Source organism: Poecile atricapillus, chromosome 2 (assembly GCF_030490865.1).
Source record: "Poecile atricapillus isolate bPoeAtr1 chromosome 2, bPoeAtr1.hap1, whole genome shotgun sequence".
Lineage (NCBI taxonomy): Eukaryota > Metazoa > Chordata > Aves > Passeriformes > Paridae > Poecile > Poecile atricapillus.
In genome coordinates this window covers 145,770,784-145,789,909 of record NC_081250.1, presented here as the reverse complement: position 1 = coordinate 145,789,909, position 19,126 = coordinate 145,770,784, and the positions used below count along the sequence as shown (strand labels likewise).

The 19,126-nt window shown below is 37.3% G+C and overlaps 1 protein-coding gene across 5 annotated transcripts in view; it reads right to left on the bottom strand.

Annotated features, from left to right (window-relative positions):
• Positions 1-19,126, bottom strand: part of PHF20L1 (PHD finger protein 20 like 1) — a 57,131-nt gene that overhangs the window by 12,353 nt on the left and 25,652 nt on the right. For all 5 annotated transcript variants that reach the window (XM_058830817.1, XM_058830819.1, XM_058830820.1 and 2 more), the window contains 7 exons: positions 17,000-17,185; positions 16,586-16,792; positions 9,061-9,117; positions 7,711-7,815; positions 3,501-3,665; positions 2,932-3,113; positions 948-1,047 (listed from right to left, as the gene is read on the bottom strand). In XM_058830817.1, coding sequence (XP_058686800.1) covers positions 948-1,047; positions 2,932-3,113; positions 3,501-3,665; positions 7,711-7,815; positions 9,061-9,117; positions 16,586-16,792; positions 17,000-17,185 — 1,002 coding nt within the window. The remainder of the gene's footprint in view (positions 1-947; positions 1,048-2,931; positions 3,114-3,500; positions 3,666-7,710; positions 7,816-9,060; positions 9,118-16,585; positions 16,793-16,999; positions 17,186-19,126) is intronic.

Genomic DNA, 19,126 nt, shown 5'->3' with positions numbered 1-19,126 from the left:
CTCTACCACCAGTTTTGATTCACACTGGGGCATATGGAAAAAGCTCTATTTTTCTAATATGTCATTTCAAAAATAGCTAATAAAAACTCTGCGAACAATTTACATATTTCACTTTTTAGATTTAGAATGGAAGTAAATTTGAGGTTGTAGTCTCACTGTCCTTTTGAAACAGCTGGAGTGCTGGATATTTCACCAGAAGACAGCTATGAGCATTTGTATCAATTGTCAGAACAAAACACAAAAAACTTACTTCCAAATTCTTTTGTTTTTCTCCAAATAACTATTAAGAAAAATGGGTTTATCACAGATTAATTTTTAAATCAACATCTTCCTAAGCAAATGTATTCAGTTGGAAAGTAAATAGTTTTTCTAGTTCTAACAAATTTGACCTAACTATCTGAAGTTCAACATATGCTGTTTGTGCACTATTGTTTACTATAAGATGTGCTAGATTTTCCCATATTTTAAATATTCAGTTCCACACTTTTACACAGTTCTGGGCAAACATAAACATTATAAAATTGCAATTACTATGAAATGCCATTCACAGCATGTTTGAGTGTACTGCGGTACTGAGTCCTTTTCCTCTAAGAAATTATTTAAATTAACAAATGTGATTCCAAGTATTGGCAGAATAGATCCCTGAACAAAAATTACTTATTTAGAAAGGCTTTTCAGACTACACTGACATAAAGTTCTAAGGTTTGGGAAGAATTAAGTTTCAACAAGTAAAACTGTGGTAACCAAGCTCATGGATAAGATTTAGCATAGCTGACCATGATGTTACTAACAAAGAAGTTTCCGCTCAGAGCCAAACTTAGAATCACTTGCCCCAAAGAAGTGTCACACGTAACACAAAACAGACAAAGCTTGAACAATTTAAGAAAATTCGTAACATCTCTGCTCAAAAATCCCAAGCAAGGCTGCAGATAAAGGTTTATCCGTACCTGGTGGATCTCTGCAGATGTAACAGATGTACTGCTCTGGAATGCTGTCCTCCAACAGTCCCATGCATACACTGTGCTGCCAACACAAGCATTCTTCACACTGATGTCAGAAAAAAAAACAACAAAAGCAAAAACTAAAACTGAGACAAGTAGGTGCAAAAACTCAGATGCTACTTCTTGTATCATCAAAATGCAGAGAACAGCACTTGAATTTAAATAGCTGGTTTGAGCAAGAATATTTTAGTTGGGCAATTTGTATTTGGGTAGACAAAGACATTGAGTTAAAAAAAGAGCTCTAGATCTGAAAGTTACCTCAACCACAAACTCCAGACTGGAAAAAAAAAAGAAAAGAAACTGAAGATGTAATATCATATAGTATTTTATTACAACATTCAGTATTTTAGCACCTACATATTTAGTAGTGAAACATAAGACAGGAGTATAATATTATAGTAAAGTAGAAAGATAATGTAATACATTACAGCATAACAGTGAAAAGTAGAAAACTCTTCAGTTTAATTATTTATATTTACAAAGCATCTCTCCAGTGCGCTAGAAAGATGTGCTTTTAATATCGCACCAATGGAAAATCTAAAAGAAAAAGAAAATTAAGAGAAAATGAAAGAGGAGAAACAAGAGAATAGGAGAGTAAAATAGAAGTGGTAAGACATGAGAGCCTAGAAACAGCAAACTGGTTGCTCTCAGTGAGACAAGCATGAAGAGGAAAAATCAGGCTGCCACTGGACTTCAAAAGCAGGCAGGAAACTACCTCTTATAAAGATATTTCCCTTTCTCAACTCTGTGCTTGCCAGTCTTTTAAACATCTGCTAGCTCACTGCTGAAAATCTCTCCTCTTTGACATGCCTTTGAGCATCAACCTGTTCAAAACAGGGAAGTCACCTTTCCTCCTGTCAATATAGCTACGGTGTCCCCTCCTGTCTCCAGAGATTGTTAAACCAGTCCATTTTTCCACATTGTGGAATTCCATATTCACATTTCCATAGCTGAGCTCCTGCTCAGTTTCTCCAACACAGCACTGCATTTTAGTCTGCTCCCTGAGACAGCCCATGTGCCCTTTATTTCCAGGGCTCTGCCAGTTCCAGAAGAGTAAGTCCACTAACACATGACAGCCCTACTTGTTTCCTTTAAATCTCAATAAAGGGCTCCATACTGTCAACAGGAACTGTACCACAGAAGTAGTTGAATACAAACCTGATTTTGAATGGGGATAGGAAACACAGGAGGTTCATGACCTTTTTAACGTTGTTGACAACTGAGTTCTTCCTTACTGCTTTTTGCATTTGATTTAATCACTGCATTATAAATTGCTTGAGAAAAAAGACTTGGAATTGCTCGTGGATGGGAAATGCTCTCCTCATTGGAGTACAAATAAGCAGAAGGAGTTGCAATCCATCAGCACCTGAATGCTGTGCAGACATGGCATACTCTTCTTCCCTTTTATCTATACCAAGTTAAGATGTAAATTCTCAGCAGTTTCTAAAACCTGGTAGTGATATCCAGTGTGAGAAGTGCTATTCTAAAGATGAAATACACACCACAGTACTGACAGTATTCAGTGTCTGCACAGGAGACATGCTGCACACAGAGGAGGGACATTTACAGTGAGCAGAGAGGTTTCTACAAGTGCTACTGCAAAGCACAAGGGCCAAGCCAGGATGGCTCATATAATCATCATATAATCAGGATGGTCTGGGGAACAGAAGCAATAGTTTGTGTGTGGAAGAGGATACTTTATTCCAAATTTATCAGCTGGCTATAAAGAAAAGGGTTACCTAGCAATTTGTCCTACATATCAAATTGCTAGAGAAACCCCATCCTAGAGAAACAGCTCTGCATCCACTTTGTTCTTGTTCACTTATGTACAGCTCTCTACATAATTCCAGTCTGTGACACATCAAAAGGGCACCTTCACAAGCAAAACATTCACATGGAAAATACAACTCCACACACCAAGCTTCTTTACCTGAATCATAAAGCCATTTTCTTCATCAAGTTCACAAATGCATCTAACAATTTCATTGATAGCATCATCTTCATCCTGAGACTCTTCAAAGTTAGTTGAATCAAAATCCTGATTGTATTCATCACCACTAAGTAACAAACTCTCTGTGGAAGAATCATCCAAGAACTCCATATCTGAAAGGTCTAATAGAAATAAGGACATGTGAAACTGTGTGTGGAGAGACACAATAATTCAAAGAAATACAGGGAGTTTGGACAGGTAAAAATCTTAATCTGCATTAGCAAAAAAATTGCTCTCAAACACACTGCTGGTATATGAGATTTCAAGATGAATTCTGCTAAGTGCCTTTGACGTGCTCTCCTCAGATGCAAAGCAGCAACACTTAACCAAAGCCATACAATGTAGAACAGCTTGAGGAGTGTAAGCATTTTGATTTAAATAGATGGAGGATAAATCAGTCATCATATTCATAGATACCATGCCAAACATAAACCAAATTATTTCCTTTAAAATTCTTTTTCTTAAAAAATTAAACCTATAAACTGGAATTTGCTGTTCATTCAACCTACTTTCTCCACTAAGGTCAACAGACAGGATAGCTCTTGGATACTGGTATGAAGTGTTCTTCTCTGAGAACATACTGCGCAATGTCAGAGAGCTGCCTGAGGACCGCGTTAAGGGAGAGGAGCACCTGTCCAGGAATTCAACAGAACTGTCTTCATAATCTGAATAATCTGAAAAGTTAAAAGAAAAGAAGTCACTTTTACAAAGCAAAATTTATAACAAATGCAAAAAACAAAACAAAACTAAAAAAATTGTATATAGATTTTGCTGCAGCATTATGTTGACAAGCAAAGAATATCAATGCTGAGGTATCAGGATGATGAAACTGTAAATAAGAAATGGCAAAAGCTCTTTGTAACATTTTATTTAAAAATTTCCAGTAAGAAACATAATCAAGTTTGATAGTAGGCATCACGAATTGTAACTCCCCCATCTCTGAATGTACAGAGGGGTAATTTTTCCTAGAATATTATGCAGTCTTCTTTTTTCCACAATTCATCCTGCACCTTCTGCTATCCTTAGAGATGCTGCTGGTGACTCTCTCTTTTGCTTTAAGTCTGCTTGCAGCACTACCAGCATTGCTACCTAGAAGCAAACACAGATGACCCTGTCAGTTTAGATGATAAAAGCTTGTCTGCACCCCTGCAGAGGAGCACAGGGAACCCAAGGGAAATTTTCTTTGGATGTTCCCAGGACCATCCCATGAGACATTAATGGGCCAACAGGTCCTGGTATGAGCTAGGGAGCATCCCAGGGGAGTACACATACACAAGCCCAAAGGAAGAGGATGAGCAGGCAAACAACAAACAGCCCCTGGCCAAGTCCCTCTCAGACTTTCCCAGCAGCGCCATCACTTCCATTATCCATGCATGAAACCCATTAGGGTGTGTTACCCACAGCAGCTCTCTGGATCATCTTCTGGACTAAGGGCAGTTGCAGCCCAGGGGGCTGCCAGTGGAGGGCACTATGGGATGTGGGGAAAAATAATTTTGGGTTTGCAAATGACTTACTATGAAATCTTTAGGGAAGAAAATAAAGGTGGGGAAAATGGATGAACTGAAGTGATTTGAGAAAGGATAATTATGAGGAGAAAATGGGAATAACAGGATGAAAAAAGCCACATATTCATAAAGTTTTGTGGTCACTACACTTGCCTGGCCATGCCCTGCATCCCATCTGTACTGGCAGAGGTTTTAAGTGTCCCTCTAAGGGGGTTGGACCACTGCCCCTCCAGAGGTCTCTTCCAACCTCAACTATTCTGTAATTTTTATTAAATCTCATTTCCATCTTCCCCCTGGGGAAGGGGCTCTCAATTCAGGGTTCAAGAACATGGTCTGTGTGCCAGGAAATGGAGTAGCACTGCAGGTCAAAGGGTCCATTTGTCTGCAGTGCCAGCACACAGAGAGACTGCAGTGACAACAGTGCCAGCCCCATGCCAGGCATCTCTGGTTACAGAGACCCACAAGCTCATGCTACAGCACCTGCAGCCAGTCCAAGCGTCTGATTGCTTGCATGGATCAAGCTGCACCAGCTGATGAGCAGGTGAAATGGCCTGGGAGCAATGGGTCAGTGGGTCAGTCTGTAAGGGACAGCTCTGGGTGGAAGTGACTCTCTAAGCAGGAGAGCTGGAGTGGGGGGCTCTGGGGACCCAGGGAGTCCTAGACAACACTGGGAGTGTGTGAGAATGCACATGGAAGCGAGACTGTCTGTACTGCAGCCAGGCTGCTGCCTCATGAGCTCATATCTGCAGGCACAGAAATTGGAAAGACTGGGATCCAGAGGAGCTGTCTGGGCAGACAGTGTCTGAGCCCAGCTGCTGCAGAAATCCCCACTGAACTTACACATCTCTGTACTATCTTCTTGCTCAGCCAGAGACAGGAGCAGGATGAGGCTGTTACAGCACACACACAAGCACAGACAACATCACGTGCTTCTGCCTGCTGGTCATACACTGGTACTGACATCTTTACAACCAGCAATGTATCTTCTCCTCCAACAAGCTATTTGCAACAGTCTCAAGAAAAACATTTGCAAGCCTGTCCCTAATCATAATGACTGAAGCGACTGTCCTAGCAGAGTCAAGTGGTTGCAAATCGTTGAAGTTAAGGTGGAAGGGACCTTAAAGATCATCCTGTTCCCCCGCACTTCCAGTAGACCAGGTTTTTCAGAGGCACATCCAGCCTGGTCTTCAACATTTTCCCAGGATGGGACATCCACAATTCTCCGGGCAACCCATTCCAGTGGCTCACCAGCCCCAGAGAAAATAATTTCTTCTGACTATCTAATCTAATCTAGATCTACCTTCCTTCAGTTTAAAACTGCTCCGGCTTGCCCTATCATTACATTCTCAATTAAGGAGTCCCTTCCAATCCTTTCTGCTGTAAGGTCTTTTCCCAGCATCCTCTTTTGTATAAGAGAGCCTAAAACAGGCTCTCAACCTCTTCTCATAGGGGAGGTGCTTCAGCCTTCTGATCATCATCATGGCCTTCCTCTGGACCCACCTGATTATGCCCATGGCTTCAATCAGAAATTACAAGTAGCTACCCATTTGCTACTCTTAAAAATTGGTACTTCAAATATAAGCAAGTAATCAGACACTTTCATCCTTCAGTAGGAAGCATTCCTGCTCCCACCTATCACTACAGTTTTCCTGCTATGGGTTCTATAATATCCTTCTCCCCTAGATCACCTTCCATGAAGCCACTTTCCTCTTTACTGTCTCTGTCCAAAGCACACCATCTCCAGCATTTCCTAAGTGCATTCACAAGGAGCAGCTGAGTTGATTACTTTATGCTGCATGGCTTTCAGCCTCACTGCAACAGAGCAGCATAAATAACAGGCATTGCCTACTTTCTGCTACACATGGGTTTTATACAATCATTAAGTCACACGCACACCCAGAGCACAAAACCAGTCTTTGCTGGGGTTTTTGTTTTGTCTCAAAGCCTTGTTCAAAACTTACCTGGGGGAAACAATGTACCTGTTCCCTTTTTGTGCCCAAGACACCTCAATTTCATTTCAAGCAAAAGGATCATGCCTCACACACTTACACTTCTGTCCACACCTCGAATGGAGAGATAAAGTCCTGGAGAGAGTCCTGTTTCTTTTTACAGATGGGGTTTTCAGGGTCAGACACTGGAGTCAGAATCTACTGGAGTATTTTAAATTTTTCCCCAGTTAAAGAAAGTCCAAATTTAATACCTCTGGACTGTTAAACCCAGATTTTCACACATTGAATTTACAAATAATAAAACTGCTTTTTGTGTGTGGATTTAAGATTTCTATTTGTTGAGGCATTTGGCATGTTTTCTTCTCATATTTAGAAACACTGGATAAGGCTCCTAGAAAATGGAATCTAACTATGGTACCTCTGCCAAGCTATTAAGTTTCAAGACTGGCAAAAACACCAAAGGAATAAAAAGATGAAAAAAACAAAAAAAAACCAACAAACAAAACAAAAAAAACCCCCACAAAACCCAGCCCACAACAAATCACCTTATGACCACAAGAAGATAAAACCAAAGAACAATACTGAGCACATACCTAGCATTCATCAGTATCTTCTTGCAAATACCTAGATGCCTTCTCAGTGCGAGTTAAGAAGCTCCCAATGATATTTAAGTAAAATAAGCAATTGAAGTTTATAGCTTAAAATTATATTATTCCAGTATAAAGATGAAGTACACAAAACCCAAAATTCACACTAAAGCACTGCATGATCTGGAAGCATTTTCATGTTGTAGCACAAATTTTGGACAGAGAAACACATAATCCACAAAATATAAACTCCATTTGTCAAGGCAACAGACAAGGCTGTTACAACAGAGACATCAACCTCAGCTGTGAAGGAGTAACTGTTAAAGAGGGAGTGCACTGCATACAGCAAATCACTGAAATGTAGCAACAAACTAAACACTACAATAATTTTAATGTCCAAGCAAAATAAGTATGACATGTATACAGAGTTTCAAATTAATTTAAAGTTATGAAAACAACAAGCATATCTTTCTGAGGAAGAAGAAACATCTGTGAAATATGTGTGTCTATCACATAAAATGCAAGAAAAAAGAAGTCCCAAGTGCCCTTTTCATATTTAAGGCAAAAACTTACTCTTGGACATTTCACATTCATATTGTTTACAAACAAGTTTTACTATCTAATGCTAGAAATACTGAGTGGTTTTACTTACTTTAAAAAAATATAAATTGAACTTACCATGCTGTTTTGATTTCTTCTTTTTTTTCTTCTTCTTTTTCTGTTTTGGTTTATGATCTTTTTCCTTCTTCTCCTTTTTCTCCTTTTCTTTTTCTTTCTTTTTACCTGCAATAAAAATTTAACAATTTAAAGCAGCTTAACCTAAACAAGGTACTCAAAATCAAATGCTCTACTCTAGTCAGATCAAAATGATTCAGTTAATTTACTTGTTATCTTGGGCACACCTCTTATTAATTGCTGGTATGATAGTTTAAAAAAAATCTCATTTGACAAATATTTTATCATTATAAGTATTTCCAAGTAAGATATCAAGGCAGAAAAAATACAGCAAAATACACAAAATACGTAACATTACATAAATAGCTTATAACTTCTATTTTACTTACAGTTTATAACAAAAATATTTGAGCAAGAGAAAAAGCTTTCATAAGTGCAAAATTCCCAGTTATAAAGGTTACATTGTTCTAGAAACACTATTAGGCCTACAGAAAAACATTTGGAGGAAATTCAGTATCACCAATCTGCTGCTGCTGTCAGCACTGTGCACTATACAGTGGCATCCTCACAGAAAACTGATTCTGACTGGAATTTGACATACTTTTTTACGCTGCAGTTCACTTCTAACCACTGTTGGCACTGTCCATACACGAGGACAAGCACTTTGACTCTGAAAAATTCTTTTTATCCTGTTAATTCTCCCCAGACAAAGTACATCCCACATTTTAGCTCCACAATAATTTCTTAAGTTATCAGCAGTTAGACAAAAAACAAGGAAATTGACTTGCTACAAAAAATAAGCCTCAAAGCCAGGATTTTTTCCTGCACAGAAATTGGAGCAGTCTTATCTTCTTGGGGAATACAGAGACAAAACCTTTACTCCTGGGAAAAAAAGTAGAATCACTTCTGAATTCTAGCCAGTCTCTAATAATTTATTTTATTTTGAACACAGGATAAAAACAGAGTCCTCTTAATCTGTATTTTATTTCACAAATTGACAAATGTGTTGCTAGTAATCCTTGTTTGCTCCTCCCATCTCAAATCTGAAAGTACAATGAAACAGACAGTATTACACATTCTACTAAAAAAGAAACCTAGCCAAATGAAAATCCAGAAGCAGTGGGCCTCTTATAGGTACTTTAGTATCCTTCAAACTCCTTGCTACGGGCACCTTCATTTTATCTTCTGCTGCAAACCTGTCATATACATAAAGAGTCTTTTTTAAGACCTTAACAAACAAAAAGTGCAGCTGGGCCCAAGAAATCTTCTGTTCTTTTACATTTGCTCTTCAGAGACAGGAAGTGTTAGAGAATTTTTCTTTTTTTCATAAAAATTATATTGCTCTCTACATACCATATGTTGAAGAACTTTTCTCTTCCAGTTTTCCTTTTCTTTCCATTCTAGCTGCACCTGCAAATTGAAGAATATACCACATAAGGCCAATGTCTGGCTGATGACCTAATTTCTTGTAAAAGTCATTAGACTGTAAAAAATCCTAACAGCACACAATGATAAGAAACATACAAACAATGTAAGTATTTTTAATGTCATTTTACAATTATTTTTATTGTCTAAAGCACTGGAAACAAAAAGTATTATAGATTACCAACTTCTGAATCCTTGTCCTTCTCAATCACGTTCTTTAATATTTTCTCCTTAAGACTCTCAAAACATTTCTCCTTTATGGGCACAGAGCTCTGTACCTGTCCCTTCAGAGCTCACTGATGTGGAAAACCTCTTTTTTTTCCTATTCCCTTTGGGTAAATTGAGACTATTGGTTAAAGGCATTTTCAGATGCAAGGCATGTGCATGGGACAAGGGTACTAAAAACAAGAAGATGGATTTACTCGGCTTTCCACAAGGATTTCAGCCAGCCAGGGCTGGGTCAGATCACTGAAATGTCAGTATTGTTCATACCATCATCACACTTAACAAATCATTACTGCACAGGAAAGCTGAGATCTTAGTCTTACATACAAAACAATACATGCCACAGAAAGTTTCTTCTTATATTTTGGAATTTGCACTCACTTTTACTACCTGTACTGGTTAAAGTGTGCTTTTGCTGACACTTTTAAGCCTTTTTTGTTCCTTTTTGTTCCCACTATAATAGGAAACCACAACCAGAGTAACAGTTAAAGGTGCTGACACTGTCAGTATCATTTAAGTTAATGCTCCATTATGTTAACAGAGAAATTAAGCTCTGGTACATTTTTAGTTCTATGTATAAAACATTTCTGCTTATTGAATTTTTCATTGATTTTAATAATATTTAAATAATTCACTTTCTTTCATTAATCCACATTTGAATAACATGTACAAGTACTGTGATTTGCCAGAATTTGGCATCATATACTGACAATTCTTATCTTGTACTATTTAGAAAAGTTTTTTCAGTGAAACATTTAGTTGTTTTTTTAGCTCTTTATCTGATGCAAGTTAGGAAGTAACAAACTGAAAGTGAAACAAAACCAAAATTATAATTTTCACTGGAAATATTTATAATTTTTAAATAATCAAAGTAGAATAAAATTTATTTATAAAGAACATTATTGAGGTAATTCAAAACTCTCTATTACTGTGTCCATCAATATTGTTAGAGCTCCAGTATTCATCTAATTGTCTAATTAAGAAAATTGTCCAAATTGACAAAGGACAAATTGTCCAATTAGACAAAGAAATTGTCTAATTGTCTAATTAATCTATTGTCTAATTAAGAAAGCCTAATTTTCATCAGACCGTTGAGGACATTTTAGGACCATGCCAAGGACATATTGTACAAAAATGCAGCTCTGTGAAGGGTTGAGGTTTTTCCATGCCAGCTGTAAACACTTGGAGGCACCATTTACCTTTGGTCTCTCTCAACAGAAGACCCCCCAACAAAAACATAAGCATGTAAAAAAAAAGTTCTGAAATATACCTGCTATTGGCCAAGATATTCAACAAGACAAAATATGGAGCTGATCTGGAATGCATTAAATAAGCATCATTAAGATAATTTAGTAAATTCATCAGTCATAAAAAGATTCTGGGGAAAAGGCAAGAACACCTCAAGCCTTCCCAATAGGGACAGACCAACCCAATTCTGCTGGGATACAATACAGCTCATACAACACCCACTCCTATGAGCCTTCCTGGGAACACAACCAAAATGCCACTAGCTGGAAAGCCTAAGGGCCAGCAAGAACAATAGCAAGCGGTGCATCACCTCTCACAGCACACAGCAGGTGTGCCCAGCTGCAGCACAGCTCTGTACTGTGCAACCCAGGCAGCAGCAGCTGCTCAGCTCTGTGCACTGGCTCCTGCCACACAACTCGAGCTGCACAGCCATGCCTGGGGTTACCTGTGTGTTTCTACTGCCTCAAATCAACCATCTCACCTTTCAAGACTGATTAAGGCTCTTGCCTTTGTCTGTATTTCAAGTGCATTTAGCTTGCTTGGAATACTTATCATTGACACAGAACACTATCCAAATTATTCCTTTCTTGGGTTTCCTAATTACCATTTGTCTCTGTTACAGGACTGAACTGTTCTGCCATCTGTAGAGCAATAAGTATATTTTAGCACATTAGTAAAAGAAAAGTGACACTTTCCCACATCATCATGCTATCAACGTCTTGTCTCACTTCTAAAAAGAGCGCAAAAGGATCACCCAAATGCACGTAATTCATTTAGATCACTGCCATTTTGATGAAAAGATGTGAGAACACCCCATCCAAGCAATCTCAAAAGAAATTTTGTCTCAACATTAGATGAATTAGTATTTAAACTTTATTATTGAGAAGAAATCCTGACCTGACATCCAAATACAATTTCATTCCAACAGCCACAACGCAACAGATTTCAGCATCTCAATAATTTTCAACACAAGCACATCTGACAAAGTAATCAGTAACTGTTTGAAGGAACACTAATATCGGGCTGAAATCCCCCCAGTCAAGCAAATACCCATCTTGCTGTCAGAACTCTCCAAACTGCCTTTCTATAGGAACTTGAAAATAGAAACTGCTATTATGCCTGTATACATTGCAATGTTATTCTTGACTTTAACTTTCCTTCATTGAAAATCATTTTAGATAAAGAATCTTAAATTCTCAAGCCCTACATAAAGTGTCAAAGCTTGCAAAGCCTGCTTTTCAGCTGTGCAATCACTATGCCTTACACATAACCACAAAACTGGACAAGGTGGTCAGTCAAAAGGGCAAGTAACTATGGAACTACAACCTTTTTTTTTTTAACTGCTACTTTTAATTGCAATTTTATTCCTGTTACGGAGTCTAGCCAGCCACCTCCCACACAGTGAACGTGGGAGGTCTGCCGTTAACACTCGGCACAGAGAAAGACAACCAGAGATTAGACTTGGTAAACTACTGATTTTGTCACCATTCCAAGATCAATTTTATCACTAGAAGACTAATTTCAGATTAAAAAGAATTTTAACCATCATTCCTGGTCCAGTTTATAACATGTTTCCAGTACTAACTCCCGTGTTATGGCACAGAGAAGTGACAGAAGCCCCTTCATGCAAGTACAGGCACAGGGCAGGATGTTGTGCCTTAAGTACAACAGTACAACAGGGCTTGCAGTGGTACTGCTTATTGCAATTCATCAAGCTCAAATGATTTGTAGCAATCTGAGGCAATTTATTTTGTTGACTGATATTCTGTTTCATGGCTTTCCATGTTTAAATAATATCATAAATATAACTATCTGCATTAATATACAATTTAAATCATATTGCAATAGAAACATCAATCATGCTGGTCATGTTTAATGTAGTGTTTTGAATTCCCAGTGCATATGATCAATTTTATATCTAAACAGACTTTTAATTGCATATCACAGACTAACACTGGACCCTGCCCAAAACGATGTCATTAGGAAGAATAAGCCCATAAAGAGGTTCTTGATTGCCTCATAACCAGCCCAAAGCAGGAACTTCAGGGCAGAGATTAGAATGGCAGGCATTCAAATTAGGCAGTAAATCTGACTGTTGATAGATGGTTGAAGTAAAACAAACAATCCTAAAGTAACACGAGCAAGTAACAAGATGAACAATAGGTTATCCCTCTTAAAATCAAGGTAAACCAGTAAGACTGGCAAAAGTGACCGATCTCATTTTCTGAAAATTTTGTACATCAGCTGTTTCTTGTTCCTGCTGCATTAAACTGTTACCAAGGAAATTATATAAAAGTATGCAATGTTTCTTTGCTTTCAGTCTTAAATGCAAATTTCACCGATATAGTTAACCTAATGTTACCCTACTAGCAAAATCATCTACAGGTGTTAGAATAGGAAATAACAGCTAGTGATAATATTGTTATATCAGCATTATAAATATTATATTGTTAGATTAGAAAGTGTAACAATATCTTCCTTTTACTTAAACTTCAAAACTCAGATTGCTTGCTGAAATTCTGTTTGCTCAATATATAAAATTTGAAGTAACATAAATGGTGCAGGGTTACGGAAACCAAGAGAAAAGATCACAAATTTAAAGGGAAGCACAACTACAGAAAGACCTAAACTTCATACGCGCAGAAAGGCAAAACTACTTAACTTTGCAAGTATTCTGATTGACTGCGGATTTAATGTCTTTGAAATACTAAAGTGACCAAAGAATAGTTATCTGCATTTTAAGCAATTTGGCAAATGAAAGCAAAGATTCTTAGTTCTGTGAGTGCAGTATTAGATGATTGCAAGTAGGACCTCACAATATTTTAGTAAAGCAGCACCTCTGATCAATAACTAATGGGTAGTGTACAGGTGTCTGTCAAAGTGCACAGTACTTCCACGGAGCCTTTGGATTGAAGGAATCAGAGTTTTTATTTTGCCTCTACAAAATGATAAGGTGTTTATTTTGAGCAATGATTTTGAAAGCTATGTGCTAATACTGTGAGTCGCCATTTATGCATCTGCACTTCAGTGCACCTAGTCCCTCTTCTCTGAAAATACCAAGTCAGTACCTTCTGAATAAAGTCATTAAAATGCATAATTTTTAACAACACCAAATTATTTTTTCAATTGACTCAACTGATAGCTTCCGTCAGAAGTCAAAATTTCTACATCACAAATTAAATCTCTGGACTTAAACCAGTTCAGCTCTGTTACAGAAGGGTCAGGGATCAGACCAGGCTGTTCCAGGCTAAATACCATCACAAGGTATCTCTGAAACTATTCACAGTTATCTATTTCAATGATTACAAAGATAGCAGGTCTAACTTATGTGCACTTTACAAAATCTGCAGTGATGTCAAAATCTAGAACTCTAAATGTGTCCAGACTGTGTTAATAATCTCTTAACAGCAGAAACACCATAAACAGATGCAGATTTATAACAGTTCTTTCAGATTAAGAAAACACAGTTACAGAATAGTTTAGATTTCAAACCAGAGTTCTCAGTTTGTAATGGATAGAGCCACAATGCATACATTTAAACAATGTAGTATATTAAATTGCACTTAGGTAGGTGTTTCTGCATAATTCAAATTAACTTTTTTCTCAGATATTTCAAGAATTTACAGGAATGAGAAAGGAAAGCTTTGAGCACCTCTCCTGTATATATTTGCTTACTATTGTTTAAACAGATAATTAGGAAAGTACTGATAGAAAGAGTGGATCCTATTTATTTTCCTGAAGCATGCACGAATTTGGTGTAATTAGGGGTGCTTCAGGAATGTGACTTGAGAACCTGTGCTGTTTCAAAGGCAAAATGATGCCTTCTAAAGTAGAGGACACAAATTTATTCAGTAGTGTAGATTAACTCCAGAGGTTTCAAAGCTGAACTTTAAATCGACATTTTTCTTTTTCTTATATGATTATGAGGATAAACATGTTCCACCAGAGTTAAAAGATTGGGAAGAACCCAAAACACATATGAATTTTAGCTATAGTCCTAACAACACCACTGAGAGAGTCAGAGAGATCCAAAACCTGCCACAAAATCTGTGAATTAAAAATACCAAACTGCTTAGATTAGTCTTTCAGCAATAAAGCTGATACTCAAGAAGCTGTTGGGCTACATGATGCAACCTACTGAAAACTTCTGACATTTGGACAGAAAGTCAGTATGAAAGCTCAAGACACAGTTCCATTTATTGTGTGAAGGATAACTGCAATACATGAAAATTGGGAACAAAACACATGTACCTGGAAGGCAAAAAAACAGAAAACAAAATATGTAGCTGGCAAATCAGTTCCTTTAGAGCTTGTAACTCTTAAAATTATATATATATTAAAAAAAGATTCATTAAGCTTTATATGCAGTATGAATTCTATCCTCTGGTAGAGGTTGCACGCATTTTTGGCTTCCCACTATGGAGTCAAGTTGTAACAACAGACAATTTTATCACAGGATTTTTCCCTGACATAAACTGTGTGGACATGTCACATAATTCCGTGTCATTTAATGAAAGTGGCTCTGAAAGAAACTTATTCTTTATTTTATTGCTTCAGCTGTGGCCAAGACCAAGACCCAGCTCAACAATCAGGTCAGAAGTGCACTTCTGAGTGCTGGATTTAGAACTGGCTCACTCTGCCCCAAGCCAGGCCCATGACAGGAGCAGGCAACTTCCAGCATTACCAGCTATACATAAAATGAGCCAGAAAATATAGCAGAAAAGCCAGAAGTTAAATTTCTAGTAACTGAAAAAGAGTTTTACCAAACAGGAAACAGATGGCTGTCGGGAGCTGTTGCTTTCTTTTACAATCTTGTTCAGTGAGTGGGCAAATACACAACTCCCGAAAGCACTTCTCTTAGTGGCAGAAGACATGACATAAGAAGGACTTTTATAGAAGTCACTTTCCCAGGAATCTGTAATTCTGCTGCTATGCCATGTATCAAGGGCAAATGAAGACTGACACATGGTTCCACTCAAGTAATTAAGTAATATTTTAATATTTTAAAAAGCTTAAGTGGGTGGCTCACTAGAGATACCCACAGCCCTTATTTTGACAAATTAGTTTAAGACATTCATAGATTATTAGACTAAGATATAGTTTAAGTGCCATATCTCTATCATTTAAGGTCATGCTGTCCTCCCTTACTATCACTCGTATTTATAAAAAACTTTCTGAGCAGAATATAATAACTTGAATTTTTTTCCCTTCTTCTTACTTTTCTGAACAATTTTCTCATTAAACAAAACAAAACAAGGCTTTAAAAGAATTATTTCTTGGAAGCCAGTTAAAAATGGTATGATACCCACATACAAGACTTACTTAGAAAAAAATTATAAGAACACCTAGCATATACTGTATGAAAACATCCCACTTTTAAGGTCCACTGTGGAAATCCTTTCCCATATCTCTTGGTTACCTCTATCCAAGTGTTTCATGTAAACCACGGTAGTCAGTAAACTGTTACAAAGGGAGAGGCAGCACAGAGTTGCAGCCCTGGGCTCTGTGCTGAGGGTGACCAAGTCTATATAAAAGTTTTTGAGGATTTTTCAGAAATAGTTTTAAGCAATGTTTTGTAGCAAGTGAAGGACAGAATTTCCACCACAAACAGACACAAAGCAGAGGAACAGTGACTGTCTTTGAGAACAGCATTTTTTTAAAGCTGAAGCCAGAAATTAGTATGTTAGTAAAGAATTTGTTCATTATTTTTACAACTTATAGCAATAGCAAAAATATTTTTGAAATACTGCTTACTACATTCCACACTCTCAGATTCTCCTTAAGGCATGTTAGAAGTGCTAAAGCAGCTGTAAGCCAGTGAAGACAAAGAATATGCAGATGAATGGAGTCCAGAAGAGAGGCAGGCTTTTGAGTGTGCAGAAAAGAAAATAAAAAGTATCCCCTCTTTGTATGGGATTGAATACACACATTTTAACCCTACAACTACAAATCTCTCTGGTTGTATACTGAATCTCTTTACCTGACGCTGTTGTAGCTACTCTTCCATCAGTTACTGCTTTGGAAGAAAGATATGTAATCATCTGAATATCTTCCTTGTCTTTACTGGGATATTCATTACGGAAAGTGGATTCTGCAGATAATGGTGCTGTAACTTCCGAACTACGGCTTAAATCAAGAGGGAGACATGGTCCACGCTTCTCAAGTGACACATGAGCAACATCAGGTACTACATAAAAGAAAAAATCTCGTATTAAAAAATACACATGGGTCCAACAAACAACAGTCTGGATTGCAGCGTTACATAACATAGGAACAGCAAACAGCTTTAGCTACAGCAGTTCAAAATATCCTATTAGTTGAAAACCATGAAAGGTCTAATTTTTTATGATTCAATTTCTCTTGGGCAGTTCTTTATTAGATTAAGATACATTACCCTCCAATTTTGATGACTGTTGGTTTTGACCACTGATGGAGAACAGTTTTCCATCAGTAACTGAAGAGGGAGAAGAAACTTTTTCTACAGAATCATCAGGCAAGGAGCAAGTGGCTAAACGCTGTGATCTTCTTCTCCGTTGGCTATGTTTGTAGGATCTAGGGGAACTCACTGGCTGTGATGGACCTAAAAAGAGATCTTTCAATGTTCATGAAGCAGAGAGATACACCATCATCTTACCGCAGCATTTGAGATCTAAGGATGGGGAGTGCTTAAAACAGCTCTTACTTGCAAAGCTGGTAATCACAGCAAAACTGGTAAAAGTAATTACAAAACTGTGACTACCAGGAACAAAGAAAGATTTATGCTCAAGACATGATTCTGGCTTACTTATTATAAATTACTAGGGCACCTAATTCCCCACTGGTAAAGGTGTTTGTTTTAGGCAAGCAGTGTATTTACAGTAAGCAACCCTCCCCTTAAAACCCAGGCAGCAGGTTACTTATAATGGAAGGGGGCAATAGGATTTAACAATAAACAGAACAAATGATCACAGTTAAAGCTCTAAAAAGTCATGGATAGTATTAACATATAACTTAAAAAAATAACTGAAAACAGTGTTTAATTTTATATCCCACCTCCTGCCTTCTGATAACCTGATATCAATACCCCAGCTGAAATTCAAACACACACTGCCAATGCATGGCACAGTAAGAAGGCTCCAGAATTTATACTTAAAAAAAACCAAACGGGGGAGGAGGATTGATATAGGTTAATATAGGCCTGATTCATTAAAAACAAAAAACCCACACTCCCCTACACCTCTTCAATATTACCCAGTTCCACAAAATTTTGCCTTAGAAAAACATTTAAGTTGCTATTACACTGTAAATCACTGTTCTCTCCTTTTTGTAAGCAGTTTTTAGTCAGATATACAGATTTAAAAATTAAGACACAGCAAAACTAACTTTGCATTAGAGGTAGAAAAAACTTGGAACCAAAAATTAAAGACAACACTAACAAGATCTAAGCTACTAAGTAACCAAGCTTTAAATTACCTATTTTTAAAAAAATATTGCTACAGAGAAGTCCAACTTAATCCAATATATAAGCATGCTCCAGGAAAACTACTTACCATTGCTCTAGGGGTGGGGATGGAAGGTGTATTACAATATGGATGACTGCTAACATTTTGTGGGGACAAAATACAATTTTTACCAATATGTCTTGAATAAAGAAGGCTGAATTTGCACTCCTCCCTCTCCCACTTATTTAAAGTTATCTATGAGCAAAGATTAAAAAAGAAACTTATCTCGTAAGTGAAAATACAAAATCAAAGTTAAGGGGAACACATGATGCAGGTTGAGTCTTCCATCCTCAATCACTATACTAAAAGTGAAAAAAAAATGTAGCATGACTTACTAAAACCTGCATTTATGTCAACCTTTGGCCTCATCATTTAATGCTCTTTAGGCAAAGAACCTGACACTAAGCAACATTAACCTAAAAAACCTAACGTAATCTCAAAAAAAATTATAGAAATACCTTAATATTCACAAAAAATAGCGTATTCAAGCATGCAGAATAAAGCTTTCCCTAGTCTTCTGATAAACTATTTTTGTGCTTGGCAAATCAGTTACACATGTTAAGAAGCTGAACACCCATGGGATTTTTCTAGGACAAGGAAACACAATTTTTAATATTTCTCCACCACAGATCTTGAACCCATCTTCTCTTTCACATCATGTTTGGAGGAAATATCACACAAGGTGACGACTGTCACAGCCAACAGGTACAGAGTGTCAGCCTGCTGAAGGTGAAGTTTCTCAGCGAGGGAAATGTCCACACCAAAGTGTACATCTTTTCTTTTTAATGAATCAGGCCCTTTTCAGAAGGGAGCTTTGATTTATCCTGTATCACTGTTAATGCTAGTGTGGAGATTTAAGCTAGAGGTAAAGCTAACCCTTAAAAGCCACAACTCTATAAATATCAGTATATTATTTAAATGTATTATTTCTGGTAGAGTAATTCAAATGCCTTAGTATGTGACTTGACTTTTAAAATAGTGAGCTACCCCTAATTCTCCCACTTGGACATTTTATTTAAAGCAGATTCATTTTTAAAAGC